This window comes from Nothobranchius furzeri, chromosome 5 (assembly GCF_043380555.1).
Source record: "Nothobranchius furzeri strain GRZ-AD chromosome 5, NfurGRZ-RIMD1, whole genome shotgun sequence".
Classification (NCBI taxonomy): domain Eukaryota; kingdom Metazoa; phylum Chordata; class Actinopteri; order Cyprinodontiformes; family Nothobranchiidae; genus Nothobranchius; species Nothobranchius furzeri.
The window spans coordinates 48392862-48409551 of NC_091745.1; the positions used below are offsets into that span (position 1 = coordinate 48392862).

General features: G+C 45.0%; 1 protein-coding gene across 1 annotated transcript; it reads left to right on the forward strand.

The window, feature by feature from the left end:
* The first annotated feature begins 1498 nt into the window (after positions 1-1498).
* Positions 1499-2431, forward strand: LOC129163335 (uncharacterized). The gene is made up of 2 exons (XM_054740478.2): positions 1499-1613; positions 1688-2431. Exon 2 carries the CDS (start codon positions 1688-1690, stop codon positions 2213-2215), a length of 528 nt encoding a protein of 175 aa, XP_054596453.1. The 5' UTR covers positions 1499-1613; the 3' UTR covers positions 2216-2431.
* The last annotated feature ends 14259 nt before the right edge of the window (positions 2432-16690 follow it).

The window sequence follows — 16690 nt, forward strand, 5'->3', positions numbered from 1 at the left end:
GACACAGGTGCAAGACATAAGGCTGATTAGTGAGGAGCCTCAGGTCGTGAAGCTGCCTGTAATGAGACAGGAAGTGAATACACAAAATAAAACAGGAAGTACCAGAAATACAATAAAACCAGAAACTTGACTGCAAAACACTCAACCTACAGAACCACCCATGACAGTGAGCTAGCTTCTCTTCCTGTTTCGGTCAGAGCTGCCTGCACCCCGACGGACCACAGCAGAGTGGATAACAGATCCAACCACAGAGTGATAAAAGAACTTTAGCAGAATTAACTCCAAAGGACCTCTGCCTCCTCAGGAGGTCGAGGCGGCTTTGGCCATTCTTATACAGCATCTATGTTGTTGGACCAGTTCAGTTTGCTGTTGAGGTGAACACCCAGGCACTTAAAGATATCCACCACCTCAGTGTCTGCTCCCTGGGTGTTTGCCAGTGAGTGAGGAGGAGTGTTTCTCTGGAAGTCAATAACCATTTCCTTTGTCTTACTGGTGTTCAAGCGAAGGTGGCTACGCTCACATCAGTCCACAAAGTCCATGATGACTGACCTGTACTCCTGGTCATTCCCATCAGACACACAGCCGACAATGGCCGAGTCATCAGAGAACTTCTGGAGGTGACAGCTGCCACCAGTTGTAGGTGAAGTCCAAGATGAAGAAGGTGAAGAGAAAGGGTGAGAGCACCGTACCCTGTGGAGCTCCAATACTGCACACAACCACATTAGACGTAGAGTTGTGCAGCCTCACGTACTGTGGCCTGTTGGTGAGGTAGTTGATGTGGGACTGAAGTTTCGACACACCAACATGACTTTGCAGAGGGTGCTGTGGGATCATGCAGTCAGATGTTCATCCACTCCTGTACCCCTCATCTTCTGCTGCAGCAGACACAGCTGGATGGTGTTGAAGGCACTTGAGAAGTGGAAGAACATGATTCTCTTAGTGCGTTTTTGCATCTGGAGGTGAGTCAGAGCCCGGTGCTGCAGGTATGAGTGTGTCCTCCACCCTTATGTTTGGTTAATATGCCAATATACCCGGGCTACTAGCACAGCCAGCATCTTTAAAAAGGTCTAAGTGGTCAGTTATGTGCACTTGTGTGTGGTGGAGAAGGTCCTGACATATGTGAAAATTGTTTATGACCAACATCAGCTCCCCTTTTCTAACCCCCACCCAGCCAGCCCATCAGCATTCTACCCTCTGTCCTTCAGGCTCAAGAATGAGCAGTCGCAGAGCCCAGAGAACAAACCTGAGGAACAGTTTATTCACTGAAGCTGTGAGCTGCGTCCTGCCCATGCTACTAGTCTGATTTTTGGCATTTATGGCTTCAGATTGTTTATCTGGGTTAGGCTAAGTGAAATGGTCTCCATGTTTTAACAAGAAGGACAATAAATAAATCTGAATCTGAGGTGAGGATATTTGAAACCGAAAGCATCTGCATCTGGACACCTGCACTACATCAAACACTGCAGCCGCAGAAGCATTTTCTTTTTCATCAGAAAGAGGAAGCACAAACATTGCACCCTCATGCTGAAACCACACGAGCAACTTCTCCATATATTTAACATAACTAAGTGAGCAGCAAACATCTTCTGTTCAAACAGCATTCCTGTTCAGAGGTGAGTCGTTTAGATACAGCGAAGTAGTTTACCTCTCGTGGTTTATTCATCATTTCCCGTGTTGATTTTCACAGATGGCTCAGATGAAGAAGGAGAACCTCTTGTTTCATGCCACGCTGCTGCTGTCGCTGATCCTGACTTCAGCTCTGACAACTCTGGATTCAGAAGCAGAGCTGCAGAGGTGCAGCTTTGGTACACCCCCACCACGCCACGGCCTCAAGCTTCTGGTGTGGTACGTCCAGAACTGCCTGGACAACAACATGAGGGCTCTGTGCCATCCCACAAAAGGAGAATATGGATTTCACTTTTTTCAGAACCGAGGGCCCGACCACTTGCTTCCGGTGATTGAGGACAAAGGTCAGTTTGGCTACTACACCATCGGAAACCTGCACTCTCCTCATGCAAGGGACCTGCCAGAAGAAGTCAGGAAGTATTACAACCCCAAAGATCCGGACAGCAACATGGACAGAGTTCTGGTGAAATATAGCACAAACAACAACCAAATTTATGAGATCTACGCATCTGCACACTATAAAGCTAGAGAAACGTACAAAATTGGTCCAAACCTTCTGGATGCTCTTCGAGGGAGAGCAGGTGTTTAATGTGGAAATGTGACATCAGGATGTTTTGATGCTGAATGCATTTCTACAGCAATCCTAAAGAGCTTCGCGAATTTGGGGAAATTCTTGTTTCAACTAAACAAATATTTGTTTTGGATAGGAAAAGTGTTGACTGTTTTCCTGCTTGGTCGATATGTGTAAACAACTGATGAACAATGAATTAATTAATAAAACAACTAATAATAAAATGAATAAACTGAAAATGCTTTGAGTTTGTTCTGTGTGTGTACAGCTGCTGTAGCAAAACCTCCACGGCAAAGAAGACAAAACCCGTCAAAGTTTACTTTAAATCATGCTGAGAGACAGAGAGAGAGGGGAATGAGAGAGAGGGAATAGAGGGAAGAGAGGGGGGAGAGAGAGAGAGAGAGAGAGAGAGAGAGAGAGAAAGAGAAAGAGAGAGAAAGAGAAAGAGAGAGAAAGAGGGAAGAGAGAGAGAAAGATAGAGGAATAATCTATTTGTTTTACAGATCAACAATCATCTTTACAGACATAGAGATCATGCATTTTGGCTTAAACCCTCTGAAACCAGAACATATGAAAACCAACAGTTTAAAAGGTGATCCTGAAGGAACCCCCTCCTCCTCCTCCTCCTCCTCCTCCTCCTCCTCCTCCTCCTCCTCTACCAGACAGAGAACCTGTCCCATCCCCCACAGAGCTCTAAAAGTGTCCAGGTTGCCAGTGAGTTTGGAAGAAAGTTGGATTTTCAAAAGTGTGCGGAAAAGAGCATGCCAGCCAAGATTTGCATAACCTGTAATGGGAAGGTGCATATGAATAACAAGGTTTTTTTAATAAATATGTATTATCAACACGTTTCTTATCCATTTGCTTCCTTACAAAATGATGGTTTATGAGCAGATAAATAAAAGAAATCCCAGTTTATTTGAAAAAAAAAATTTAATCTTTAAAATATTTGTAATTTCGAGTTACATTCCTGGGTTTTTAAACCAACAGCAAAATGGTTCAAGCAGGCAGAAATAAATTATATAAAAATACTCACTAAACATTAGACTTCAAGGTATTTAAATAAAATGTGTCAAAAACGTAAATATTTCATCATTATTTCGTCATTTTTCTAGTGAAAAACAAAAGGTTTTCAGGAGAAACACAGATTAGAAAAGTGCTCACATTATGAATGTATTAAAAATAGCCTCATCGCTCGTAATTCTAGCAATTAAGTCTGAAATGTGCGTTTGGGAGGACTGGGCTTATTTCAGATGCACTATTCACATATCACCACCAGGAAGCGCCAAATCACCATTCTTATGTCACCCGACAGACCAATAACAGCAAAATTGTTCCAATAATGTGCTTAATATTCACCATTAAATGCAAATACAGCATAACAACAAACAAAGCTAATTTCATAAAGTTAAAAGCATTAACTCAGTCCTACCTTTGCCGTATTGGGTTGTAATAATCTGTGTTATTGTAAAAAAAAAATCCACCTTTTTACATGCAAGAGAGTGTTCAAAAGTCTTTGATACCACATTCCATCTTTTTCTGGTTCTTCAATAACAAAACTCCACGAGGTGTATCAGCTGCTCTACAACAGCACAGGACGGTGAACTGTGGAGAACTTCCAGTTCTGTCCAGACCTGAGCTGAGACTTTGCCCTTCCGGTCTTCTCCCACATGTCCTTCTTCTCATCCTGTTTTTGATAAATATGAATAATATTCATGCACTCCTGGCCATGGATGTGTCTCTGCAACACTCCGACCTGAGCTTCTCTGGACATATTAAAGCCATAACTAAATCAGTGTTTTATCACCTTCATCAAATATCAAGAGTCAGTGGTCTCATGTCCAGACCAGACTTGGAGAAAAGCATTCATGCTTTTATTTCTAGTCGGCTGGACTACTGCAATGGTCTCCTAACTGGCCGTTCCAAAAAGCTGTGAAGCAACTGCTGCTTGTTCAGAATGCTGCTGCTAGAGTCTTAACAAGAACTTAGAGAACAGAGCACATCACTCCTGTTCTTAGATCCCTACACTGGCTACCAATGAACTACAGAATAGATTTCAAAGTGCTCCTACTAGATTATAAATCACTCAATGGCATGGGACCAAAATACATGTCCGATCTCATCCCTGTATATACACCCAATAGGGCTCTGAGGTCAGCTGGTAGAACCTCGGGTCAGAACCAAACATGGTGGAGATGCATTTAGCAACTATGCTGCTCACATATGGAATCAGCTTCCCCTTGACATCTGCCCCAACCCTCCCTTGACATCTGCCCCAACCCTAGTGTTGTTTAAAACAAAACTAAAACCCTAATGTACTCATCAGCCTTTTAAAAGCATCGTTTCTTATGCTGCGTCATCTCCACTGCAACCTGCGCTGTAACTTGGTCTTCTCCTTTAGTTCCAAACTGTAATTCTATTTGTGTGTATTTTATTTTTTGTTTTTATGTTGTTTTCAGATCATGTTCTGATAACTGTAAAGCACATTTAATTGCCTCTTTCTTTGAAATATGCTCTAGAAATAAAGCTGCCTTGCCTTGCCTTCAAGTGTTAAATTACTTCATATGTGCCATTGACTATAAGGAATGTTGTGTAGCTGTGTTTGTGGACTTGGCTGAAGCCTTTGACTCTGTAGACCATAACATCTTACTTAGCAGGCTCAAACACACAGGACTTTCTCAGGCATCCGTGGTATGGTTCAGAAGTTATATAGGTCGTGCGCCAGTGAGAACAGAGGGTTACCAATCTGCTCCTCTACTTCTATCTTTGGGTATTCCTCAAGGGTCGATACTGGGCCAAACCTTATTCAAAATCTTTATTAATAACAATGTTCATGCTGTTGACAGTTCTCATATACATGGCCACGGTGGCACAGGAGTTAAGTGCTCACCCCGTAATTGGAAGGTTGCAGGTTCAGTCTCAGTCTGTTGCTGTCGTTGTGTCCTTGGGCAAGACACTTAACCCACGTTGCCAGCTGGTGGTGGTCGGAGGGACAGGTGGCACCAGTGCTTGGCAGCCTCGCCTCTGTCAGTGCGCCCCAGGGAGGCTGTGGCTACATCATAGCTCACCCAGTGTGTGAATGTGTGTGAATGGGTGAATGACTGATTGTGTTGTATAGCACCTTGGGGGGTTCCAGGACTCTAAAAGGCACTATTTCAAATACAGGCCATTTACAGGCCATTTATATGCAGACGACACCATATTATATACATGCAGTTCTTCCTCGCATGCTGCTTTGTCCTCTTTACAGCAACATTTTAATGATCTTCAACATGTCTTCTCCAACCTTCATCTTCATTTAAACACAAGTAAAACAAAGCTCATGATCTTCAACCATTACTTACCACAATCAACTTTCCACCCTAGTGTTGTTTCTCTGGATGGTACAGAACTACAGCTTGTCGGTATCTGGCTTGACAGCACACTTTACTGTGACATTCACATTAATTCATTACTTTCTAAAGTCAAGTCTAGAATTGGGTTTCTATAGCAACAGGTCATCCTTTACTCATTCTGCAAAGCAAACCTTATTCAAAATGACAATCCTTCCATTTAAGATTACGGTGACATCATTTATGCTTCCCAAAAACTCGATGGCATTTATAACTCAGCAACCCATTTGACCACTGGTGCCCCTTTAACTACTCATCATTGTGATCTGTACTCACTCGTTAACTGGCCATCACTCCACTCCTGCAGGATGTTACATCGGTATCAGTTCATATACAAAACCATCATCGGTAGAACCGTCATATCTTCTCTCATTACTCATCACTTCCAACAACCAGCACTGTTTACGTTTCTCATGGATTTTATCAATAACCCATTACCTATAGTGAAGAGAGAAGGAGACAATGAGCAGACAAGTCAAACAGTTATAACTGTGGCAAGATGCTGAAGCAAATGCCTCGAACATCTGTTCACAGACTTTATTTATAGAGTGGAAGATAAGAAAGGAGGAGTGAGGTACTTGTGTGAGAGAAGGAGAGTCAGTGTGTGTATGAATACAAGAATGTGTGTGTGTGTGTGTGTGTGTGTGTGTGTGTGTGTGTGTGTGTGTGTGTGTGTGTGTGTGTGTGTGTGTGTGTGTGTGTGTGTGTGTGTGTGTGTGAGAGGATGCAGAGAGGCATAGAGCAGTACATTTTACATCCAGCTGGTTGAGTCCATGATCAAGAACTAATAAACATAAATTTTTCCATAACAACGTTCCAGTAACTTATTCTCTACGGTTATTCCCAAAGCTTGCACCTCCTTTGGCCACTCCTCATTCCAGTTTGCTGCTCCCTATGACTGGAATGAGCTGCAGAAACCACTGAAGCTCACTACCTACATTCCGTTATCTACCTTCAGTAATTCATGTTGATCAACAGTTTCTGATCAATGTTCCTGCTTCTGAGTATTAAAGACTGTTTTATTGTGTTCTGATTGCTTGTACATATTATATATGAGAACAGTCCTTTGTCTTCATGTCTAACTGTTTATCTGATTTTTATCTTGCATGTTTTTATCTTACCTGTTGTTCTTTGGTGTAAAGCTAACTACGTGTCTGTTGCTGCTGCCTCTTGGTCAGCTCACCGTCGTTGTGAATGAGTTCTCAATCCACTCATCTGGATAAATGAAGGTTAAATAAAATAATAATAAAATAAAAACTCCTGACTAATTAGAGGCATTTAAAAGGCATTAAAAAGTTTGAGTGCCACACTGTGTGAGTGGAGAGGGGGAGCACATATTTTAAATTTTCCACTTCTCTAAACATCAAACCAGTTTCTAATGAGGATTTCACACTTCCTGCTTAGAAAGTTTCAGGTGTTGTTAGCTTGCAAGTGTCATTAGTTCTGAATTACTGTTGACAAAATCAGGGATTCTGAAACGTTTTCTAACAAACGACAGCAAACAGCAAGTACCTCCAGCATGATAAGCCCAAGTCTTAGGTGGAAAATTAGTTACATCAAGTCAATCTAGTGAGATATTCATTGCAGTCAAGTACAGAAATTGTTAACTGATTTGTCCATTTTTATCAATTGACAATAAAACATGCAGAAGCAATAAATCTATCCATTCCAGCCCAGAAATATCAGTTTTCTGCTGCCTCTAACGTTAGTCCACAAAGCACGCATGGTGTCCCGTTTAGTTTTAGTGTCCATCTGGAGTCAGACAAGTCCGGATCAGTCACGCTGGAATGAAAGTTAAACAATATAATCTACAGGGAAAACTCGAAACCGTGTCACAGGAAACTCATTAAACTTAAACTAATCCATAAACTCAAAGAGCTCCAAGAAAATAAGCAAATGACTAATTTCATCATAACTGTGAAAACTCAAAAACTAAATGACTGCATGAGAATAAAAGTAACTGCTTCTTGTTTGTTTTGTTGTTTTTTCTTCTTTCTTCCAGGTCGATGGTTTTTAACCTGCTGACACCGACTCATACATGCATTGATTTCTGCATTCGGCTGTGTTGAGGAGGTCATGGTAACTTCAGACTTGAGCTGAACTGTTTTCCCCACCCTGCTGGCTGAGTAAAACACATCATTACCCAGAATCTGACCAGAATGAAAGGTTTTTCTGCAGCATGAATTTGTGCTCATCAATGACAAAACTGGCTCTAACCAGACAAACTGAAGACGGAGTGGGCTGAGAGACTCGCTGACTGTCCTTGTGAGCATCATAAATGGCGACTGTTGGAAAAACAAAAACAAAGAATGAACAAAATAACACGAGTGCTGCCTTGGTGAGGCAGCCTTTCAAGGCTGAAATAACAGCGTCCACTCATCCAGACGTCCTCTATAAAACCCCGCTGAGCGTGGGCCCATTTACAGCCTCTCATTCACACGTTCTTAAAAGTAATGACAAAAAATTACAAACCATTTTCAAAAAGACTTTTTCATCTACAGCCAGCAGAACAACGAACAAGTAAGGCTTGAGCTCTTTCCTTTATTTTATCGGAGTTTTTGCATTCACGCTCTTTATAGAAACTCGACACGAACACGAAACGTGTCTCATGGCTGCAGAAACAGGAGACCTGTTGTAAGCAGACAGCTTTGAGAGAATCTGACTTTTAGCAGCTCCACGGTACAATGTTCAGATCGGGATTTCTAACGTTGGCTGACCTGAAGGAGAACAAATCAGTCAGGGCTACTTCTGAGAAGCAACATGTCGAGTAAAAAGCAAAGAGGAACCATTTAGCTCCGTTATTTATGAGAATATTGAAGCAGAGATGGAAAGGCTGTGACTGTAAGTAGATTTAAAGCCCCCGTGCATTACCATCGCTGCTCCCGCTATGGGCGCCTCTGGCTGATTGAAGTGGTCTTGTGCACACTTTGTTAAGAACTCAATATTTTCCATTAAAATACGGGATTTGTTCAAATGTTCTAAGCATCAAGATAAACTTTCAAGGAACTGGCAGCAAAAGTCCCAGAATGCCACAGCCTTTCCAACCTTTCCGTTTCAAAACATTATATAACAGCTAAAGTCAGGTTATGATCTCATGCTGCAGATGAATCTGAACCTTGTGCAACTTCCACCCACCTGTGTAACACCACGCCTGCCCCGTTAGGCCATTCGTTTGATCTCTGGCACATTATACAAGACTCACCCTAAGCAGCAAGGTAATGCAGAGGAATAAATGTAGAAATGATAATAAGGCAGGAGGATGGTTAGTGCTGAGGAGACGGATGAGTTGTTGCAGCTGGAAGTGGACAAGGAAAGAAAAGGAAGAAAAAAGGATATTTTACTCATTTTTTATTGATGAAGGTGAGCTTAATGTGGCTTCTTGTTTGTTTATGACACACCAATTCCTACAAACATCTAAGTCATTCAGAAGCAGCTGTGCATGAGACAGAAATGTCCAGATGTTGGTGCATGTGTTGTTGGCTACTGGACGTCTAATTGCTGCTGAAAAGACCTGTGTCCAAGTGAGAGTCGGGTTTGGAGCTGATGATTCATGTTCACATATGTAAACACACTTTATTTATTGAATGTCTGTAAAATATACGCCTCAGGCTGCTTCAAGTCAAATGAAAACTCAGAGATAAAATATAGATGACATTTAAAAACCAACACACTTAGAAACACATCATTACAACAGAAAGGATAAGAGTCTAATGAAATGTCTTCAGCCGTCTCTTGAAGGCATCCAATGAGTCCACATAATCTAGACATCAGAGCTGGGCTTCTGGGGTGGGTGGGGTGTGTGTGATCATTTTCAGTCATCAATCGGGCCACTCCTGAATCTTGATCATAGAAGGAGATTTTTAAGCAGAGCTTCCTTTTGTCTGAACGAGGAGCTGTTGCTTAGAGACCACATAGCAGCATCGTTTAACGACTGGCTCAACTAGAAAACGCCAGAACAAACAAAATATGTGTCAAATGACAGATTACCGTCAAACTTACACCCAAATTATAAATCAAAGGAGGCACGTGAACCCAAGAGGCTGGTGATTCGGGACATGGTTGGGAATTTCTGTCTATAGAAAGTTTGGAAGAACCCAGGATTCAACAGAGTCCACGCACACCTTCATTTATTTGGCGATTTAACAAATATTACAAGTAACTCAAAGCTTAATCTCATCAGTGCAGCAGTGATAGAAAAAGTCCACTAAATTATTTAAAACAATGGTAAAAAGTAGGCGAAAAAAAGCACAAATAGAACAGAACCAAGAACAGAACCTTGTGGGCCATCGTACTTAATACTGACTGATGCTAATTTAAAAGAGGGTTTCACAACAAAAGAGATGTTTTCTCAGCTGTGCTACAAACAGAACAAAACGTCCAGAGTGTGTGGGTGGTTGTGGGCTGTAGTGTCGGGAACACTGGTGTGAATAGTAATTCTCTTGTTATTTGTTGTCACACTGAACTGGTCTCACATAAATTACCTGGATGTTCTTTAGTCACAAAAGATCTCAGTCATGTCCCTCTCACTGATATTTCTCCCAAAATTTACCTGACTCCAACATAAACTTAGAAAATGTGAATGTTTGCAATTTGTCACAAAGTAATACAACCAACATTCAAAACCTTGGTATCAATTGTGTATGACGTCTACAGAAAACTCTTACATGCTGTGATACTAGTTTTACACCACAGCACACGTTCTAGGCCCTGAAGCATGATGTTGCTCCACAGACCTTCTTTGTCTGCTGATGAATTATTGCACAACTTTACAATGTTTCTGCGTAGCTTTCAGTTGTTCTTAGCAGAGCAGAACCCTGCTACTTTCTATCTGCAATACATGTGTGTGTGTGTGTGTGTGTGTGTGTGTGTGTGTGTGTGTGTGTGTGTGTGTGTGTGTGAGTGTGTGTGCGTGTGTGCGTGTGTGTGTGTGTGTGAGAGAGTGTGTGTGCGTGTGTGTGTGCGTGTGTGCGTGTGTGTGTGTGTGTGCGTGCGTGCGTGGGTGTGTGTGTGTGTGTGTGTGTGTGAGAGAGAGAGAGCGTAAAGCACTAATAATCCTGGAGTCTATAATCCTGGAGCCCGTTTGAAGCTGCACAAATGGATAGGGGACTAAAGTCTAAACTAAAACAACCATTTGAAGGTTCAACAACGATGATGAAGGTGCACAATGTAGTCCTTTCAAGGGGCTGGTTTTATGTGAGTTTTCTTGATCTGTCTGGATTGTTTTAAAACAATCGTGTCCCTGGAGCATCAAACCAACTATGTAAAGAAACAGAGGAAATTGCTGCTGATCCTGAGCGTACGCAGAACCCTGAACTCTTCCTACACCTCTGGTGTGATCATGGAAGCCGATTATGACTCAGATATTATCAACAATCATGAAGACCTTTTAAAGCTCTTTTGGCTTATAGAGCCTATTATAGCAGCACATAAAGGCACAGGGTTTTAGCAGAGAAGAAATCTAAGTAGCATAATCATCCCAGACCACATATACATACTGCGTGGTGTGAAATGTGCCCACACGTTCACAAGTGCTCACACTTGAGATCACTGAAATGAAAAGGTTTCAAACCGAAGGGCGAAAACAAGTTCTCCTCAGGTCTGCCTAATCGATGAGATCCCTCCAAGCTTTATCTGACCTTAAGTTAATGAATATTGACTGACACACACGTACACACACACACACACACACACACCATGTACAGGTGGTTCACACTGGAACAGCTGCTTTAGACGAATGAGGATCAGTACTTAGCTGATGAGAAACGATGACTCCTTGAAGTGGGTTTTCAGGAAAGGTCATGAGCTGTAAGTATAGCTGCTGTCAACAAATATTTGAGCCGCCTTCTTTACTAGAAATAAAAAATGGTTCTAACAAGACAGTAAAGCTAGATCAAAACCAAAGATTCTGTAAACATTTTTTGTACGTTCTTGCTGTGTTTGTCTTCTAATTCCATTTTTGGTTGTTTTTTAAACACAGATAAGGTTTCTCTTTACCTTGCTGACGGTTTCATTTGCGGCTGCAAACATCTTCAGAGCTGACGCCGATGGTGGCGTCAATTCCTACTCCGTTTAGGCCGACAACGTCCTCTGCTGCCCGCGGATAAACGGAGTAGGAAGTGACGCCACCATCGGTGTCAGCTCTGAAGATGTTTGCAGCCGCAAACGAAACCATCAGCAAGGTAAAGATAAACCTTATCTGTGTTTAAAAAAGAACCAAAAATGGAACCAAAGATTCTGGTTCATAAACCTTTATGCAGCCAACATTTCTCTTCACCACGTACCAGATGACTCACATAAGCCCTTGACACCAGAATTACATGTTTTCATTCAGTAAGTTAGTTTTATGTTTGATTTTAGCACAAAGGAACCACCATATATGCTAAAACATAAATGTATATGTTGGAGGTTAAGATCATCTATGGCACATATGTCAGAGTCAAGGCCCGCGGGCCGCATCTGGCCCGCGGAGCATTTTTATGTGGCCCGCGAGATAAATATCAAAAATATATTAAAACTGGTCCGCTGGCCGATTTTACCGCAAAGACTTCAACTCCCATGATGCTTTGCGGCGTCAGCGCGGAGCCGACGAAGCCCCCTCCTTTGTGTTTTTCAGCGCCTGCTGCTGGTCTCTGCAGCTCCGCTGTCTCGGACAAACACTCCTCTCAGCGCCAAGTTCACTCAGCTATTTTCTGACGTTGAAGCCCAGAAACGGAGATTCTAGCCGCTCAGTCATGTGTTCACAACTGAAAGAGAAAGTTTCCAACTAACGTCCAGACAGAGCTGATATAACTCCAGCGAACAGCGACACGCTCAAACCAGCTCTGTGGCTGCAATCGTCGTTTCCTCCCCTACACACAACAACGTGGTCAAGCTGCTCAGACATGTTCATCAGCACAAACCTATGTGAGCACCTGTTGTCATCTAATGTTGTCATTATTATGATGAAGATGAACAAAACAACAGGAGTCTCCTCCTCAGCTCAGATCAACCCCATGATGCAGGTATCTGGCTGGAACAGGTGAGCATCACAGTAAACCGGTGGAACAAACTGAGCTTTAAATATGTTGGTTTTATGCTCTTTTTCTGCTCCAAAACATGAAAGTTAACAGGTGAGATGTTGCATTTTCATTTAAGATAAAATGATATTTTTATTTTGTTGTTGGCACGTGAGCAAAGATTTAACCTACAGTAAACAGGAAGTGGAAAGGCTGCAGATAGATGAATAGAATAGAAAATCCCTTTATTGTTCCTCAGTGGGGAAAGCTAGACGTCACAGCAGCGATGACACGTATTACAGGAGAAAAAAAGGAGAATAAAAAATAAGAAAAATGAATAAACAAGAAAACATAAATCCTGAATAGATTTTAAAAATGCTGATTATACCACAAGTAATGAATACCACTGATGCCTTTTATTTAAAACTGACTTGCTCGTGTGTAATTTGGTTATTCCACATTCAGTGTTAATGCAGAAATAAGTTTGTTTCCAAATTTAATGGTTCAAAATTGCATATATGTTGATAAAGAAAATGTGCAAATTTGCCGTCACTTTTTCAAAAAATATTAAGTTTGGCCCTCGACTCCGTCCCAGACTTTCATTTCGGCCCCTTGTGAGTTTGAGTTTGACACCCCTGATCTATGGGGAGAGTTACAGCTGTTTTAGTCACATCTTCAAAACAGCACAATTTGGTCTGATCTGTTTGAGCTCAGTATATGTGGGTGAATGATTTTCAGAACGTCACAAATTAGCTCCATATCTGCCAAACTGACTGAGTTGTGGAGCTATTGTTGTGTTTGGCAAAGTGGCAGCCATCTTGAATATGGTTACTAGGTTAATCTAATGAAGAGTTTGATTGAAATCCAATAATGGTTTAAACAATGTTGACTCTAACAGGTTTTAATGAAGATCAGAATCTGGATGAGATTTCTTTTATCTTGACTGAACATCCTGTAGAAGGAAAAGCTGGAAAGGCTGCTCTGGTTTGGTGTGTCTGCCTAAAACAACCTAATAGCGTCAGAACGGTAGATAACATCTAAAAATAAGATAGTCTAAAAAAGCAGCAACAAAACACTTTAGGTAACAATTTATTCCAAGAAGTAGAAGTTAACTTATCCATCCATCCATTTTCAGCCGTTTATCCAGAGTCAGGTCATAGGGGCAGCAGCCTAATCCGAAACGGCCAGACTTACCTCTCCCCAGCTACTTGGGCCAGCTCTTCTGGGGGAATCCCAAGGCACTCCCTGACCAGCCGAGAGACATAGTCCCTCCAGCGTGTCCTGGGTCTCCCTTTAGGTCTCCTCCCAGTTTGTGTTTATGTATTTAGCAGACGCTTTTGTCCAAAGCGACTTACAAGTGATAATCGGCATATTGCCCTTGAGGCTGACAACAACAATAACAAGTTGCACGTGCCCGGAAAACCTCACTAGGGAGGCTTCCAGGGGGCATCCTAATCAGATGTCCAAGCCACCTCAACTGGCTCCTCTCACTGTGGAGGAGCAGCGGGTCTACTCCGAGCCCCTCCAGGATGACCCAGTTTCTCACCTTTTGTTTATCTTAATGAGAACACGCAGAGTTTCTTGCATGTCTTAAATGTCACCCATGTGTTCAAAGATTTCCACATTCTGAGAATTCCTTCGAAACTGTCATGAACCGAGTTCAGAAGACCCGTGAAGACGCCAACACAGTAAAAATATATTAAAAAGTCTTTATTTAATGCAGAGGTACCTGGAGGGCAAGGCTGAGGCAGGTTCAGAGGCAGGCTAAGGTCAAAGTGGCAGGCAGAGAGCAAGGCAGGGGTCAGGCAAAAAACAAGGTCCAGAGGCAAAGATCAGGCAGGGTGGATGGCTGGAGAACTACTGGCAAGGCTGTAATAATCTGCCATCTGTTGACTGGATGGCTGGTTCTTTTATAGCAGGGGAAGCAGGTGAATGGGATGAGGCTGATTACAGGAGCAGGTGGAATGAATGGAGCTGATTGAAGCTGACAGGTTGCTGGGGAAAGCAGGGCTTGGCTGGAGCTTGGTGAGAGGAACCAGGTGAGCTGAATGAAGGTATAATGAGGAAGTGGAGGAGGGTGAAGGATGGGAGTCATGACAGAACCCCCCCCCCCCCCCCCCTCAAGGGCGGATACCAGACGCCCACAGGAAACCAGAGCAGGGTGGGAGGAGAGGGACCAGGAAGGAGGGCCAGAGCAGGGCGGGAGGAGGGGGACCAGGAAGGAGGGCCGGAAGGGTCTGGGGGGCCGGCGACGGGGAACCAGGAGCTGAGACAGTGGGAGTCTGGGGGGCCGGCGACGGGGAACCAGGAGCCGGGACCGTGGGAGTCTGGGGGGCCGGCGACGGGGAACCAGGAGCCGGGAGCGTGGGAGTCTGGGGGGGCGGCGACGGGGAACCAGGAGCCGGGACCGTGGGAGTGTGGTGACAGAGGACACTGGACCAAGACTAAGACTAAGACTACGAGGGGACACTGGACCACGACTAAGACTACGAGGGGACACTGGACCACGACTAAGACTACGAGGGGACACTGGACCACGACTAAGACTACGAGGGGACACTGGACCACGACTAAGACTACGAGGGGAAACTGGACCACGACTAAGACTACGAGGGGAAACTGGACCACGACTAAGACTACGAGGGGACACAGACTCTGGGACTTGAGGGGACACAGACTCTGGGACTTGAGACTGGGGAACTTGAGACTGGGGAACTTGAGACTGGGGAACTTGAGACTGGGGAACTTGAGAGCAGGAGGGGTCCTCTTCAGAACAGGAGGGGTCCTCTTCAGAGCAGGAGGGGTCCTCTTCAGAGCAGGAGGGGTCCTCTTCAGAGCAGGGGCAGGAGAGGTCCTCTTCAGAGCAGGGGCAGGAGAGGTCCTCTTCAGAGCCTGGAGGTGTCGACCCTTGGACTGGAGGCTCGTGGAAAGGTTTCACCGGAGCCCCTTGGACAGGCTGGGCCGGAGCCCCTTGGACAGGCTGGGCCGGAGCACCTTGGACAGGCTGGGCTGGGGCCTCTTGGACCTCATCCGTCGAAGCAAGATGCGATGCGTCCTCCCGGACCACCGCCAGAGCAGGATGCGATGCGTCCTCCCGGACCACCGCCAGAGCAGGATGCGATGCGTCCTCCCGGACCACTGCCAGGGCAGGATGCGATGCGTCCTCCCGGACCACCGCCAGGGCAGGATGCGATGCGTCCTCCCGGACCACCGCCAGGGCAGGGTGCGATGCGTCCTCCGAGACCACCGCCAGGGCAGGGTGCGATGCGTCCTCCCGGACCACCGCCAGAGCAGGGTGCGATGCGTCCTCCCGGACCACCGCCAGAGCAGGGTGCGATGCGTCCTCCCGGACCACCGCCAGAGCAGGGTGCGATGCGTCCTCCCGGACCACCGCCAGAGCAGGGTGCGATGCGTCCTCAGAGACCACCGCCAGAGCAGGGTGCGATGCGTCCTCAGAGACCACCGCCAGAGCAGGGTGCGATGCGTCCACCAGGACCACCGCCAGAGCAGGATGCGATGCGTCCACCGGGACCACCGCCGGAGCAGGATGCGATGCGTCCACCGGGACCACCGCCGGAGCAGGATGCGATGCGTCCACCGGGACCACCGCCGGAGCAGGATGCGATGCGTCCACCAGGACCACCGCCGGAGCAGGATGCGATGCATCCACCGGGACCACCGCCGGAGCAGGATGCGACACGTTGGAGGGTTCTGGGGAAGGTGACCACCTCTCACAGCAGGTCAGACCCTCCATGGCGACATCCTTCAGTGCAGACCCATATACCCTCCGGACATAAAGGTAGTAATTACCAAGTGCTGGGACCGCTATCAACTCTGGATGGGTGGAGAAGATGACATTTAACCTATCAGCCGCCCGCAGACGTAAGTGGGGGCAGGTTGGCTTGGCAAAGACCTCCCACACAGCCTCCTCGACCATCTGCGTCATCCCCTGAACAATCTCCTCCGTCGGGACCGGTCCAGAAGCAGAACATGAGGTGCCGTCCGTGGAACCCGCCGACACCAGCACGGGAGAAGGATTAACCCTCTTATCAGCTCCAGAAAACCTCCGGGACCGCCGCCGTCGTGACCTGACAGGAGGGGTTTGAGGC